General features: G+C 49.8%; 1 protein-coding gene across 9 annotated transcripts in view; it reads right to left on the minus strand.

Moving 5' to 3' along the window:
• The window catches only part of casz1 (castor zinc finger 1), a 507,648-nt gene that overhangs the window by 59,596 nt on the left and 433,270 nt on the right, over positions 1–14,782 (minus strand). For 7 of the 9 annotated variants that reach the window (XM_038773686.1, XM_038773688.1, XM_038773691.1 and 4 more), the window contains one exon: positions 11,889–12,053. The exons of the other annotated variants lie outside the window; for them this stretch is intronic. In XM_038773686.1, the coding sequence (XP_038629614.1) occupies positions 11,889–12,053 (165 nt within the window). The remainder of the gene's footprint in view (positions 1–11,888; positions 12,054–14,782) is intronic. 9 annotated transcript variants of the gene reach the window in all.

Below are 14,782 nucleotides of genomic sequence, written 5' to 3' on the forward strand. Positions count from 1 at the left end.
AGAGCCCCATCCTATAGACCCCCTCCTATAGAGCTCCATCCTATAGAGCCCCATCCTATAGAGCCCCCTCCTATAGAGCTCCAACCGTATAGAGCTCCATCCTTTAGAGCCCCCTCCTATAGAGCTCCAACCTTAGAGAGCCCCCTCCTATAGAGCCCCATCCTATAGAGACGGCTCCTTATAGAGCCCCATCCTATAGAGCCCCCTCCTATAGAGCCCCCTCCTATAGAGCCCCCTCCTATAGAGCCCCCTCCTATAGAGCCCCATCCTATAGAGCCCCCTCCTATAGAGCCCCATCCTATAGAGCCCCCTCCTATAGAGCTCCATCCTATAGAGCCCCATCCTATAGAGCCCCCTCCTATAGAGACTGCTCCTTATAGAGCCCTCTCCTATAGAGCCCCCTCCTATAGAGCTCCATCCTATAGAGACTGCTCCTTATAGAGCCCCATCCTATAGAGACTGCTCCTTATAGAGCCCTCTCCTATAGAGCCCCCTCCTATAGAGCTCCATCCTATAGACCCCCTCCTATAGAGCTCCATCCTATAGAGCCCCCTCCTATAGAGCTCCATCCTATAGAGCCCCATCCTATAGAGCCCCCTCCTATAGAGCTCCATCCTATAGAGCCCCCTCCTATAGAGCTCCAACCTTAGAGAGCCCCCTCCTATAGAGCCCCCTCCTATAGAGCCCCATCCTATAGAGACTGCTCCTTATAGAGCCCCATTCTATAGAGCCCCATCCTATAGAGCCCCATCCTTATAGCGCCCCATCCTATAGAGCCCTCTCCTATAGAGCTCCATCCTTATAGCGCCCCATCCTATAGAGCCCCCTCCTATAGAGTCCCCTCCTATAGAGCCCCCTCCTATAGAGCCCCATCCTATAGAGCCCCCTCCTATAGAGCCCCATCCTATAGAGCCCCCTCCTATAGAGCTCCATCCTATAGAGCCCCATCCTATAGAGCCCCCTCCTATAGAGACTGCTCCTTATAGAGCCCTCTCCTATAGAGCCCCCTCCTATAGAGCTCCATCCTATAGAGACTGCTCCTTATAGAGCCCCATCCTATAGAGACTGCTCCTTATAGAGCCCTCTCCTATAGAGCCCCCTCCTATAGAGCTCCATCCTATAGAGCCCCCTCCTATAGAGCTCCATCCTATAGAGCCCCCTCCTATAGAGCTCCATCCTATAGAGCCCCATCCTATAGAGCCCCCTCCTATAGAGCTCCATCCTATAGAGCCCCCTCCTATAGAGCCCCCTCCTATAGAGCTCCAACCTTAGAGAGCCCCCTCCTATAGAGCCCCCTCCTATAGAGCCCCATCCTATAGAGACTGCTCCTTATAGAGCCCCATCCTATAGAGCCCCATCCTATAGAGCCCCATCCTTATAGCGCCCCATCCTATAGAGCCCCCTCCTATAGAGCTCCATCCTATAGAGCCCCCTCCTATAGAGCTCCATCCTATAGAGCCCCCTCCTATAGAGCCCCCTCCTATAGAGCCCCCTCCTATAGAGCTCCAACCTTAGAGAGCCCCCTCCTATAGAGCCCCATCCTATAGGGCCCATTAGCCCATCCTATAGAGCCCCATCCCATAGAGCCCCATCCTATAGAGCCCCATCCTATAGAGCCCCATCCTATAGAGCCCCATCCTATAGAGCCCCATCCCATAGAGCCCCATCCTATAGAGCCCCATCCTATAGAGCCCCCTCCTATAGAGCCCCATCCTATAGATCCCCCTCCTATAGAGCCCCCTCCTATAGAGCTCCATCCTATAGAGCCCCCTCCTATAGAGCCCCATCCTATAGAGCCCCCTCCTATAGAGCCCCATCCTATAGATCCCCATCCTGTAGAGACTGCTCCTTATAGAGCCCCTCCTATAGAGACTGCTCCTTATAGAGCCCCATCCCATAGAGCCCCCTCCTATAGAGCCCCCTCCTATAGAGACTGCTCCTTATAGAGCCCCCTCCTATAGAGCCCCCTCCTATAGAGCTCCAACCTTCGAGAGCCCCCTCCTATAGAGCCCCCTCCTATAGAGCCCCATCCTATAGAGCCCCATCCTATAGAGCCCCCTCCTATAGAGACTGCTCCTTATAGAGCCCCCTCCTATAGAGCCCCCTCCTATAGAGCTCCAACCTTCGAGAGCCCCTTCCTATAGAGCCCCCTCCTATAGAGCCCCATCCTATAGAGCCCCATCCTATAGAGCCCCCTCCTATAGAGCTCCATCCTATCGAGCCCCCATCCTATAGAGCCCCCTCCTTCCGTCCTATTGATTTGTACAGTGGGAATGTGATCTGCTGCCATGTTGTTGACTGTGACTCACACTGTCCTGTGGCCTCTGGGTCACGTGACCTCTGGTGCTATTCCTGAGTGAAGGGTTCCGGCAGGAGCCACTTTAACCCCGGGGAGAACAGCTTGTGGAAACATTTTGAGTTAACATTTCCGGTCAATGGCATTGATAAGAATTTGAAAGGCCGCTGAGGTGAAACATTAACTCAGTTTCTCTCACAGATGCTGAATATTTCCTGATTATATTTCAGGTTTCCAGCAACTGCAGCATTTTGCCTTTATAACGAGAACTTGCATTTGTATAGCACCTTAACACCGTTCAGGTGAGGGAGGGAACTGCAGGACCTTGGGCCGAGGCAGTAGAAGACGCTGTCATGGAGAAGAAATGAAATGAAAATCGCTTATTGCCACGAGTAGGCGTCAATGACGTTACTGTGAAAAGCCCCTAGTCGCCACATTCCGGCGCCTGTTCGGGGAGGCTGATACGGGAATCGAACCGTGCTGCTGGCCTGCCTTGGTCTGCTTTAAAAGCCAGCGATTTAGCCCAGTGAGCTAAACCAGCCTAGAGTTGATGTCTTTGTCCAAATAACAGAACGGGGAATTTCAGACCAGCGCACCGAGACCCAGCCCATTTATATTTGCACAACTTAATTTCAAGGTCTAAATAAATGATTTACCAATTTGAAATTTCTGGTTTAATTACTTTGGGTAGAAACACAAAGATTTAATCGATTTCACTTCCAGTTGGAAAACTCAACACTAATTCCATTAACGCCAACTTCTCTCCCCATGCAGAGTTCCTCGATGGAAGCTGCTAACGCCTTAAAAGGGACATGTGTTTAGCTGCTAGCCACTCTCCTCGGAAGCCATTCTTAGAAGGGACAATGCTTTCAATTGCCTTGGCTGTAAGATGTGGAATGGACTCCCGAAACCTCCCCGCTTGTGAGCTCATGCTCCTGCTCAACACCTACCTCGGCCATAAAGGATCATCTGTGCAAATACCCCCTTATGTGTGAAGGATCAAATTTTGTTTGATAATGCTCCTATTATCCTTGGGATATTTCGCTATATTAAAGGCGCTTTATAAATGCTAGTTGTTGGAGCTTAGACAACGGGGTTGATTTTAATTTGTTGTTGCCAGTGGGAGATCCGAGCGTTCTGATTCGTTCCTTCTGCTCCCAGTCTCACCGTGGGCGGCACGGTGGCACAGTAGTTAGCACTGTTGCTTCGCAGCACCGGGGTCTCAGATTCGATTCCCGGCTTGGGTCACTGTCTGTGCGGAGTCTGCACGTTCTCCCCGTGTCTGCGTGGGTTTCCGGGTGCTCCGGTTTACTCCCACAAGTCCCGAAAGACGTGCTTGTTAGGTGAATTGGACATTCTGAATTCTCCCTCAGTGTACCCGAACAGGTGCCGGAATGTGGCGACTAGGGGCTTTTCACAGTGACTTCATTGCAATGTTAATGTAAGCCTACTTGTGACAGTAATAAAGATTATTATTATTAATAGGAAGTTATTGGTGAGCAGCATCCCAGCTGTTACTTTAATAAACACTGGTCAGGTTGCACAGCCCCTTATACAGTGCACAAGGCGCACTCTATACCTACTCCAATCCCAAAATCGCAATTGGGACCCTACGCGCACTGCAACAGGACAAGTTGCTTTTTGCAATGTGTCAATTGCAGCTGCACTCGTGGTTCCATTGAGAAGAATGGTGACAGGCAGGGTTAGGGTGCAGGGGTGGCGCAGGTAGTGCAGTATTCTGGTGTTGGTCCACCCAGCTGGAATTAAACTGACTTCAAATTGTCCAGGATGAGATTTCCCGACCTACTCTCAGCTCAGGCTTGTTCAATCCTGAGAGATTCCTGCATTGTGCAAAGATGTGTCCTTTCGATAGGATTTTCAAATGAGCTCCCGCTCCTTTGTTGAGGTAAATGTTATTGAGCCAGTGACGGCCTCCAGAGAAGAGTTGATGCCCTGGCTAACATTCTTTCCGCCACCAACATCACCAGAAAAAAACCCCACGTTAACTGGTCATCCCTCTCTTTTGTTTTATAGAATAATACAATCAGAGAATGGTTACAGTATTGAAGGAGGTATCACTGCTGGCTCTCAGAAGGAGCAATTCACCTCGGGAAACTTCCCTGCCTTGTCCCCAGAGACTTTTCACATAATGACCCAATTCCCCTTTGAAACCTCAATTGACTCTTCCTCTCCCAGACTGTGCCTCTCCCACACTCTGCCTCTCCCACACTCTGCCTCTCCCACACTCTGCCTCTTCCACTCTCTGCCTCTCCCAGACTGTGCCTCTCCCACACTCTGCCTCTTCCACACTCTGCCTTTCCCACACTCTGCCTCTTCCATAGGTGAGAGTGACTGCCCTTGACATCAAGGTGGCATTTGACCGAGTAATGCATCAAGGACCCCTAGCTAAACTGGAGTCAATAAGAATCAGTGGAAAACCCTCTGCTGGTTGGAGTCATACCTGGCACAAAGGAAGATGGTTGTAGTTGTTGGAGGTCAACCGTCAAAGTGCCAGGACATCACCAGGAGTTCCTCTGGGTAGTCTCCGAGGCCCAACCATCTTCAGCTGCTTCATCAATGACTTCCCTTCCACCATAAGGTCAGGTGTGGGAATGTTCACTGACGATCACACACTGCTCAGCATCATTTGTGACTCCTTAGATAATGAAGCAGTCCATGTTGCAGCAAGACCTGGACAACATCCAGGTTTGGGCTGACAAGTGGCAACTTACATTCGCACCACACAAATGCCAGGCAATGATCATCTCCTCCAAGAGAGGATCTAACCATTACCCCTTGACATTCAATGGCATTACCATCGCTGAATCCCCCACTATCAACATCCTGGGCGTTCCATAAGAACATAAGAACTAGGAGCAGGAGTAGGCCATCTGGCCCCTTGAGCCTGCTCCACCATTCAATGAGATCATGGCTCATCCTTTGTTGACTCAGCTCCACTTTCTGGCCCGAACACCATAACCCTTAATCATTTATTCTTCAAAAAACTATCTATCTTTACCTTAAAAACATTTAATGAAGGAGCCTCAACTGCTTCACTGGGCAAGGAATTCCATAGATTCACAACCCTTTGGGTAAAGAATTTCCTCCTAAACTCAGTCCTAAATTTACTTCCCCTTATTTTGAGGCTATGCCCCCTCGTTCTGCTTTCACCCGCCAGTGGAAACAACCTGCCCGCATCTATCCTATCTATTCCCTTCATAATTTTATATGTTTCTATAAGATCCCTCCCGCATCCTTCTAAATTCCAACGAGTACAGTCCCAGTCTACTCAACCTCTCCTCGTAATCCAACCCCTTCAGCTCTGGGATTAACCTAGTGAATCTCCTCTGCACACCCTCCAGTGCCAGTACGTCCTTTCTCAGATAAGGAGACCAAAACTGAACACAATATTCCAGGTGTAGCCTCACTAACACCTTATACAATTGCAGCATAACCTCCCTAGTCTTAAGCTCCATCTCTCTAGCAATGAAGGACAAACTCCATTTGCCTTCGAAGAAAGCATGTCGCTTGACCAACATCATCAAAGGGTTCGTCCGGGATTTGAACCCTGGACCTCTCGCAAAGTTCGACACCGAGATACCCAAAGCGAGAATCATACCCCGAGACCAACGTGCCCCATTGATCAGAAGCTGAACTGGGCTAGGTATATTAATACTGTGGCTACAAGAGCAGGTCAGAGGTGAGGTTAGGAATCCTGTGGCGAGTGACTCACCATTGACTCCCAAAAGCCTGTCCACCATTTACAAAGCACAAGTTAGGAGTGGAATGGAATACTCTCCACTTGTCTGGGTGAGCGCAGCTCCAATAACACTCAAGAAGCTCGGCACCAGAGGGCAGCACGGTGGGGCAATGGTTAGAACTGCTGCCTCATGATGCCAGACCCAGGTTCGATCCCGGCTTTGTGCCATTGTCCATGTGGAATTTGCACATTCTCCCCGTGTTTGTGGGGTTTCGCCCCCACAACCCAAAGATGTGCAGGATAGGTGGATTGGCCACGCTAAATTGCCCCTTAATTGGAAAAAATGAATTGGGTACTCTAAATTTGTTTTAAAATAAGAAGCTCGCCACCATCCAGGACAAAGCAGACAGCTGGATTGACACTCTGTCCACAAACATTGGGCGTGATTCTCCGCAAATGCGGCGAATCGTAAAGGCTGCCGTGAAACTGGTCGTGTTTCACGGCAGCCTCCGTGCCCCCTCCCGGGACCCGATTCTCCCCACCCGGGCGGGGCTAGCAGCGGGGCCCCATGAAGCACGGCATCGCGGCCTTAGCGACCGTCGCTAAGACCGCGTGCCAAGCGTCACGCCGGCTGACGCGCACGATGACGCCAGCCGCGCATGCGCGGGTTGGACGGCTCCAACCCGTGCATGCGCGGGGCCGTCATCTCCATCGGCCGCCCCGCGGACTGATCCTGCGGGGTGGCGGAGGGAGAAAGAGTGCGTCCGTTATGGACGCACTGCCCGCGATCAGTGCCCACCGATCGCGGGCCCATGCCCCCCTTGGCACGGCCGTGGTACGTAGCCGTGCCAATCGGGGCCCTGGATGCCCAGAATGGGCATGTTGTGGCCGTTTTTAGGACGGCAGCAAGAAGGTGTGTTTGCTGCCGTAAAAACGTCCGTAAAGGCCTGGGAACTCGGCCCATCGGCCTGGGGAGAATCGCTGTCCGCAGTAAAAAATGGCGAGCAGCAATTCGTGTCGTGGGGCGGCCGTGGGGGGGGGGGGAGGGGGGGGAGAATGGCAGGAGGGCGTGAAAAATGTCGGGGCGCCTTCCCGCTATTCTCCGACCCATCGTGGGCAGCAGAGAATCGCGCCCATTAACTCTCTCCACCACCGATGCACAGTAGCAGCAGCCATGGGTACCATCTATAAGATGCACTGCCGGAACTCGCCAAGGTTCCCTCGACAGCAGCGTGACCACTAACCCATGACCACTACCATCTAGAAGGACAAGAGCAGCAGATACCTGGGAACCCCACCACCTGGAGGTTCCCCTCCAAATCACTCACCACCCTGACTTGGAAATATATCTCCGTTCCTTCATTGTCGCTGGGTCAAAATCCTGGAACGTCCTCCCTAACGGCACTGTGGGTGTACCTACACCACAGGGACTGCAGCAGTTCAAGAAGGCAGCTCACCACCACCTCCTCAAGGGCATCTAGCAATGGGCAATAAATGCTGGCCTAACCAGCGACGCCCACATCCTGTGCATTCCAATTCCTGACTTGCTAAATTAATTTCCTCTCCCTGATCTTGGCATTACTTCTTTTGTCAATTACCTTAAATCTGTGCTCTCTGGTTCTTGATCCATCAATAGGACAGTTTCTGCCTCCCCATCTACTTTGTCCAGATCCCTCATGATTTTGAACACCTCTTCCAAATCTCCCTGCCTCTCATATCCAAGGAAATTAGTCCCAACGTCTTCAATTTATCGACATGACTGAAGTCTCTCGTCCCTGGAACCATTCTCCTGAATCTTTCCCTCACCCTTTCCAATCATTCCTAAAGTGTAATGCCAAGAGCTGGGCACAATACTCCAGTTGAAACTGAACCGTGTACAGATTTAACATAACTTCCTTATTTTTGTACTCTATGCCTTTATTGATTTCGTCATTTTGAGATGTGTGGTTGGAGAGAGAGATATGAAGGGAACCAGGGCTGTACTGATAGGGAAGCAGCAGGGATAACTTTGAATATTACAGGCAGTAAAAACTGTGGCTTACAAATCTCGTTTTCTTCTTGAAGGAACTGATAATCCTTTAACGCTTCTATCACAGGTTTAATAATTGTCAATCAACACATTCAGAATGGTATCAGTCCCTAATTCCAAATCCTCGCTCTTTGAACTTGACCCCTGGTGCTGATAAAGATCAGGAGGATTTATTTTGGGCCTAACTCTCCCCTGTACGTATTATTTTAACTGCACGTTCCCCAGCCCCGAGCTAAAATTAGCTTCAAATAATATCACAACTAAGCACAAACTGCTCCTGAATGACAACATGCTGCTGGAAGCAGGAAGAGCATTTCCTGCAGCAGATTGGTCCCGGGAGCCGCTGCCGAGTTCATCGAGGATATCGCACACTGGGAATTGGACGATTGCGGATGTGTCACGAGTGTGAAAGACTGAAAAACTCGCAAGAGATGCAGCCTTGCTGGAATTACAGCAGGCTGCGGCATGAGTGAGATTTCAGCTTAAAAAAAAAAATTCCTCTTTGTTCTGAGCTTTGTCCTCCTTTCATTTGAGAGGCAGGTTTGAATCTTTTGAACCTCCCTCCCAAACTTTCAGTCTGGTCGAGCTCTGCTGGACCACATCTGCTGCAGCGATGAAACTTTTCCAGGGGGTCTCACTGGCTCCACCTTCCCAGCAGCTGCTACCAGCTTCTGCCTTCGTTACCATCCCGCTCCTAGCTTCCTCCTCCTTATCTAACAACACAGCATCGCCAGGGCAGACGTTTCATGAGACCATAGGAATTAGGCCATTCGGCCTATCAAATCTGCTCTGTCGTTCGATTACGGTTGACATGTTTCTCACCCCCAAACTCCTGCCTTCGCCTCATTCGCCCTAATCCTCTTATTAATCAAGAACATAGAACATAGAACAGTACAGCACAGAACAGGCCCTTCGGCCCTCGATGTTGTGCCAAGCAATGATCACCCTACTCAAACCCACATATCCACCCTATACCCGTAACCCAAAAAACTCCCCCCCCCCCTTAACCTTACTTTTTAGGACACTACGGGCAATTTAGCATGGCCAATCCACCCAACCTATCTATCTCTTCTGCGGCAAAGAGTTCCACACATTCACCACCCTCTGGCTGAAGAAATTCCTCCTCATCTCAGTTTTAAAGGATCATCCTTTCCTCTGAGATGGTGCCCTCGGGTTCTAGTTTTTGCTACAAGTGAAAACATCCTCTCCACATCCACTCTATCCAGGCCTCGCAGTAGCCTATAAGTTTCAATAAGATCCCCTCTCATCCTTCTGAACTCCAACGAGTACAGATCCAGAGTCCTCAACCGTTCCTCATACAACAAGTTCTTCATTCCAGGAATCATCCTTGTGATCCTCCTCTGGACCCTCTCCAAGGCCAGCACATCCTTCCTTAGATACAGGGCCCAAAACTGCTCACAATGCTCCAAATGGGGTCTGACCAGAGACTCAAAAGTACATCCCTGCTCTTGTATTCTAGCCCTCTCAAAATGAATGCTAACATTGCATTTGCCTTCCTAACTGCTGACTGAACCTGCACGTTAACCTTAAGAGAATCCTGAACTAGGACTCCTAAGTCCCTTTGTGCTTCAGATTTGCAAAGCCTTTTCCCATTTAGAAAATAGTCTATGCCTCTATTCTTCCTTCCAAAGTGCACCTCACACATATCCACATTGTATTCCATCTGTTACTTCTTTGTCCACTCTCCTAGCCTGTCCCCAAGTCCTTCTGCAGCCTCTCTGCTTCCTCAATACTACTTGTCCCTCTACAGATCTTTGTATCATCTGAAGACTTATCAACAGTGCCTTCAGTTCCTTCTTCCAGATCATTAATGTATATCATGAATAGTTGTGATCGCAACATTGACCCCCGAGGCACACCACTACTCACCAGCTGTCATCCTGAAAAAGACCCCTTTATCCCCACTCTCTGCCTTCTGCCAGTCAGCCAATTCTCTATTTATGCCAATACCTTGCCCCTAACACCATGAGCTCTTATCTTATTTAGCAGCCTTTTGTACGGCACCATGTCAAAGGCCTTCTGGAAATGCAAGTAGATTTCATCCACTGGCTCTTCCTTGTCTAACTTCCTCGTTATCTCCTCAAAGAACTCTAACAGATTTGTTGGACATGACCTTCCCTTACTGAAGCCGTGTTGATTCAGCCCTATTTTACCATGCACTTCCAAATATTCCGCAATCTCAACCTGAATAATTTTTTAAAAATTTGTTCATGGGATGTGGAGGGCTGTGCCAGCATTTATTGCCCATCTCGTTTGACCTTGAGGGGCGGTTAAGAATCAACCGCAGCTCTGTGGGTCTGGAGTCACATGTCGGCCAGACCGAGCAAGGATGGCAGATTGCCTTCCCTCAAGGACATGAGTGAACCAGATGGGTTTTTACAACAATTGACACTGGTTTCATAGTCATCATTAGACTTTTAACACCAGATTTTTATTGAATTCAAATTTCACCATCTGCAGTGGCGGGGATTCGAACCTGGGGCCCCAGAGTACTCTGGGCCTGTAGATCACTAGTCCAGTGACAATATCCCTGTGCCACTGCTTCTCCCTATAGACTCTAACATCTTGCCAACGACCAAAGTCAGGATAACCGGCCTATCATGGAATCATAGAATCATAGAATATACAGTGCAGGCGGAGGCCATTGGGCCCATCGAGTCTGCACGGCCCTTGGAAAGAGCACCCTACCCAAGCCCACATCGCCACCCTACCCCCGTAACCCAGTAACCCCACCTAACCTTTTTGGACACTAAGGGCAATTTATCATGGCCAATCCACCTAACCTGCACATCTTTGGACTGTGGGAGGAAACCGGAGCACCCGGAGGAAACCCACGCACACACGGGGAGACAGTGGCCCAAGCTGGGATTCAAACCTGTGACCCTGGAGCTGTGAAGCAACTGTGCTAACCACTGTGCTATCATGCCGCCTATTCCCCTCTTCTGCCTCTCTCCCTTCTTAAACAGGGATGTTTACATTCGCTGTTTTCCAGTCCTCTGGGACCCTTCCTGCCTCCAGTGATTCCTGAAAGATCATCACCAATGCCTCCACAATCTCCTCAGCCATCTCCTTCAGAGCCCTGGGGTGTAGTCCATCCGGTCCAGGTGACTTCTCCACCTTCAGACCTTTCAGTTTCCCCAGAACCTTCTCCTTAGTGATAGCCACTGCACTCACCTCTGACCCCTGACTCACTTGAAGTTCTTGTATGCTACTAGTGTCTTCCACCATGAAGACTGATGCAAAGAATTAGGTTCAGTACTCGGTGACCTGTGACCCGGATTATGCTACTTGGCGTTCCCAGCATCATTCTGGCTTCGAATGGGGCCGAGGGTTGTCCCCTCACCGTCCTTGCATTACTGTTCAAAAATGGCATTGGGAACACAGAGGAAGCATTTCAATTATTTTAAGCTTTGTTTCCCACCCCTAATTGCCCTTGAACTGAGGAGCTTGTTTGGCCACTTCAGGAGCACAGTCAATAGCTTGGGCTGGAAGTTAGAAGTCAGGCAGGATCAGCAGATTGTATTCCCTGAACCGGATTTTAATGACAATTGATGGTCACCATCACTGAGACTAATCTACTTTGCAAATTTATTAACTAAACTTAAAATTCTCCCAGCTGCTGTGGTGGGTTTTGAACCCGTGCCCCCGGAGCACTGACATCGCCGCGACACCGTTGCCTACTCTGCCGGGTGTGGTCCAATCGAATCCACAGACACTAACCAGCAGCAAATGAGTGAACTGTAGTTACTCAACACATCACCACTGTAAAGCAGCAGAAACAGAATAGCTCCCTGGTGGGAGTGGGGGAGGGGGGGACGGAGGGGGGGGGGGGGGGGGGTTACCTGCATGCAATGGTAGTGTGTGCTCTTTCCATTGAGGTGGCAGCCATGGTAGTAGACACTGCAGTCATCCAGTGGGCTAAACCGCATGAACCCGTGTTGCAGGGAGTTATCTCGCTTCTTGTGCATGTTGTAGTGTCGGATCACGTCCTGCTTACTAGTAAACCTCTGTCGAGAAAACCAGAAAGGAGTCAGGATAACAGATCTGTGTTAGTTAAGGGTCACTCTTGTCCTGTCGTGGGGTTGAGGGGAAATGATGCCGAATGGAGTTGAGATGCAGACCAGACGCGATCTAACGGGATTGTGGGACAGATCTGAGGGGCTGAATCCCCCACCTCCCCATTGATCCCCGAGACCCACTTTCCTTCAGATTACCCAGTCCATTCCAGGTCACAGACAAATCAGTACCGCATCCTGCGCCATGCAGTTGCCATCTGCGCATTGTTGGCAGCGTCAGGTAATGGCATTAGCCTGCCATCTGTTGAACTTGCAACTTCCTCGGTGAGAAGCCACAGTTTTTTAGTGAGTGACGAAGTCAAACCCCAGCGTTGTTACTTCACAGCCTACACTTCACTCCAGCAGGCCCAGTGGTTTACAGCGACTGAATAATTAGCCTAATTCTGTTTTCCAAGATGTTTCTGGGGCGCGGGGGGGATTCATAATTTGGGGGGATTGTGTGCTGTAAATCGGGAATTGTGTTCCATGATCTGAGAATTAAATCCTGTGATTCTATCCATGAAAACCCCATTGCGATGGCCTTTCCCCTGGGCTGTGATTCTGTTGTTGACCCATTGGGATCAAATTCATCTTTCGAACTAATCCCTTTCTGGACTGTGTGAACTTCAGCCATTTCTCTCTCCTCGCTGGCTGAGTGATTGATTCCCTGCCTCTGGTGAAAGAAGGGACCCATCGTGGAATCATAGGTTTCTCGTCACCTTCCAGCATAAAAAGAGGCCATTCGGCCAATCACACCAGTGCTGGCCCGTTGAAAGTTTAGTCCCGTTTCATGGTCATTCAAGGCAACTCTGAAAATATTCCCTGATCAATGATTTACCCAATTTGCTTTTGAAAGTGATTATTGAATCTCCTTCCATTGCCTTCTCTGACCGTGAGGCATTACACAAACATTCTCAACGGCCTCTGGGTCTCCGAAAGCTTCTTAAAAATATCATTTTGCAGATTCCTTTACAATAATGTTGAGGGTCAGGGTTGGGTGGATTGCCAGTTCCCAGAGAGAGGCCTGTCTTCTCATAATTGGCGCAGTTTCCATTTGATCCCTCATTTCCTGCACCATTTAAAGGTGATAGTATTAATCCTGACATTATTCGGGGTTTCTCGGGATGTGTAGCGCATGAGACACCTGTGTTCACTCTTAACTGTGTCCCAGCTCAGCTTTTCCTGTTCCCTTGGGATGTTGGGATCGCTGGCTGGATGTGGGCATGTAAGTGCCCTTGGGAAAGTGGTAGTGAGCTGCCTTCTTGATCCGCTGCAGTCCCCGATGTGTAGGTACACCCGCTGTGCTGTTAGGAAGGGAGTTCCAGGATTTTTGACCCGACGACAGTGAAAGAACGACAATATATTTCCAAGTCAAGGTGGGGGGTGGTTTGGAGGGGAACTTCCATGTCTGGGTCTTCCTGGGGCAGCAGAAAGGTGGGGGGAGGGAGTGGGGGGGGGAGGGGGGGGGGGGGGGGGGGAATCCTACCTCAGGTGTTAACACCAAGCAAAAATATCAAATAACTTACAGCCAACTGGGAGCACAATGAGTAGCAGTTTGAAAGATGGAAAGCCCTTTATAGACCCTCTTTATACCACAGGTAGGGGATAGAAATGTCTGTGAGCTAGCTATTAGATAACACTTTACAGTTGTCAAAGTGTATCCCTTATGTCATAACAGTTTGCTTGTAAAAGCTTAACTGCTTTTAATGTTTTCATAATTTAAAGTCCATACCAGCCTCAAGTGTCAGCTGGTGGCATTTCTTTAGCTGACTCAGCTGATTTCACTTTGCAAAAGTGTTTTTCTTTAAGCCTTGCCTTCGCAATAATGAGGTCCCTCGCCCGCGTTCTGTTCCTCCGAGGGCAAGTGGGCTGGGCCTGGGCACAGACTCCCAGGCCTCGGCCAATCCTACTCCAGAGGTGGAAGGTGCACCGAGTCATTTGAAGGTGGAGATCTGCCTTTCACCCCCCTCCCCCCAATACCCCCCCCCCCCCCCCTCGCCCTGGGGAGGGACAAGTTACAGGTGGGAGCGCGGGTCAGGAATCAGGGTGAATGATTTCTCTGTTGGATCTGAAGTGAACGCATGGATTTCAGTTGGACTGGTGAATGTATATATTCAAAAAATGTATTTAATTTAATACGGGAGGTTCCAGCTAACACATCATTGTTCATTTATTCATAAATCTGCAGCGTAAGGTTGACTACTTTTCACTAGATCAGACTGATCCAGTCTGACCCATGGGACAAGCTGAATGGATGAGTTGGAACAACGTGATTGGAGGTTTATTCTATCGTCAGTCACATCTTCATTATCTCAAAGCGGTTTCTGATCTGCTTTCCATTGTTTATCCCACTCTCTCCCTCCCTCAAATCCACTGATGTCCAAAAGGCCACCAAACTCTTTATTCAGTTTTTGTGGAAATGCAGGTGTATAAATCTGAATGCCTGGGAAAATTTGCCACAGGAAACAGGGCAGCTCACCTAACACACACAGAGCGAATAACAGAGAGACAGAGGGAGAGAGACCGAGGGAGAGAGAGGGAGAGAGACCGAGGGAGAGAGAGAGAGGGAGAGAGACCGAGGGAGAGAGAGGGAGAGAGACCGAGGGAGAGAGAGAGAGACAGAGGGAGAGAGACCGAGGGAGAGAGAGAGAGACAGACCGAGGGAGAGAGAGGGGAGAGAG

The sequence above is a fragment of the Scyliorhinus canicula genome, chromosome 16 (genome assembly GCF_902713615.1).
Source record: "Scyliorhinus canicula chromosome 16, sScyCan1.1, whole genome shotgun sequence".
In the NCBI taxonomy this organism is placed as follows: domain Eukaryota; kingdom Metazoa; phylum Chordata; class Chondrichthyes; order Carcharhiniformes; family Scyliorhinidae; genus Scyliorhinus; species Scyliorhinus canicula.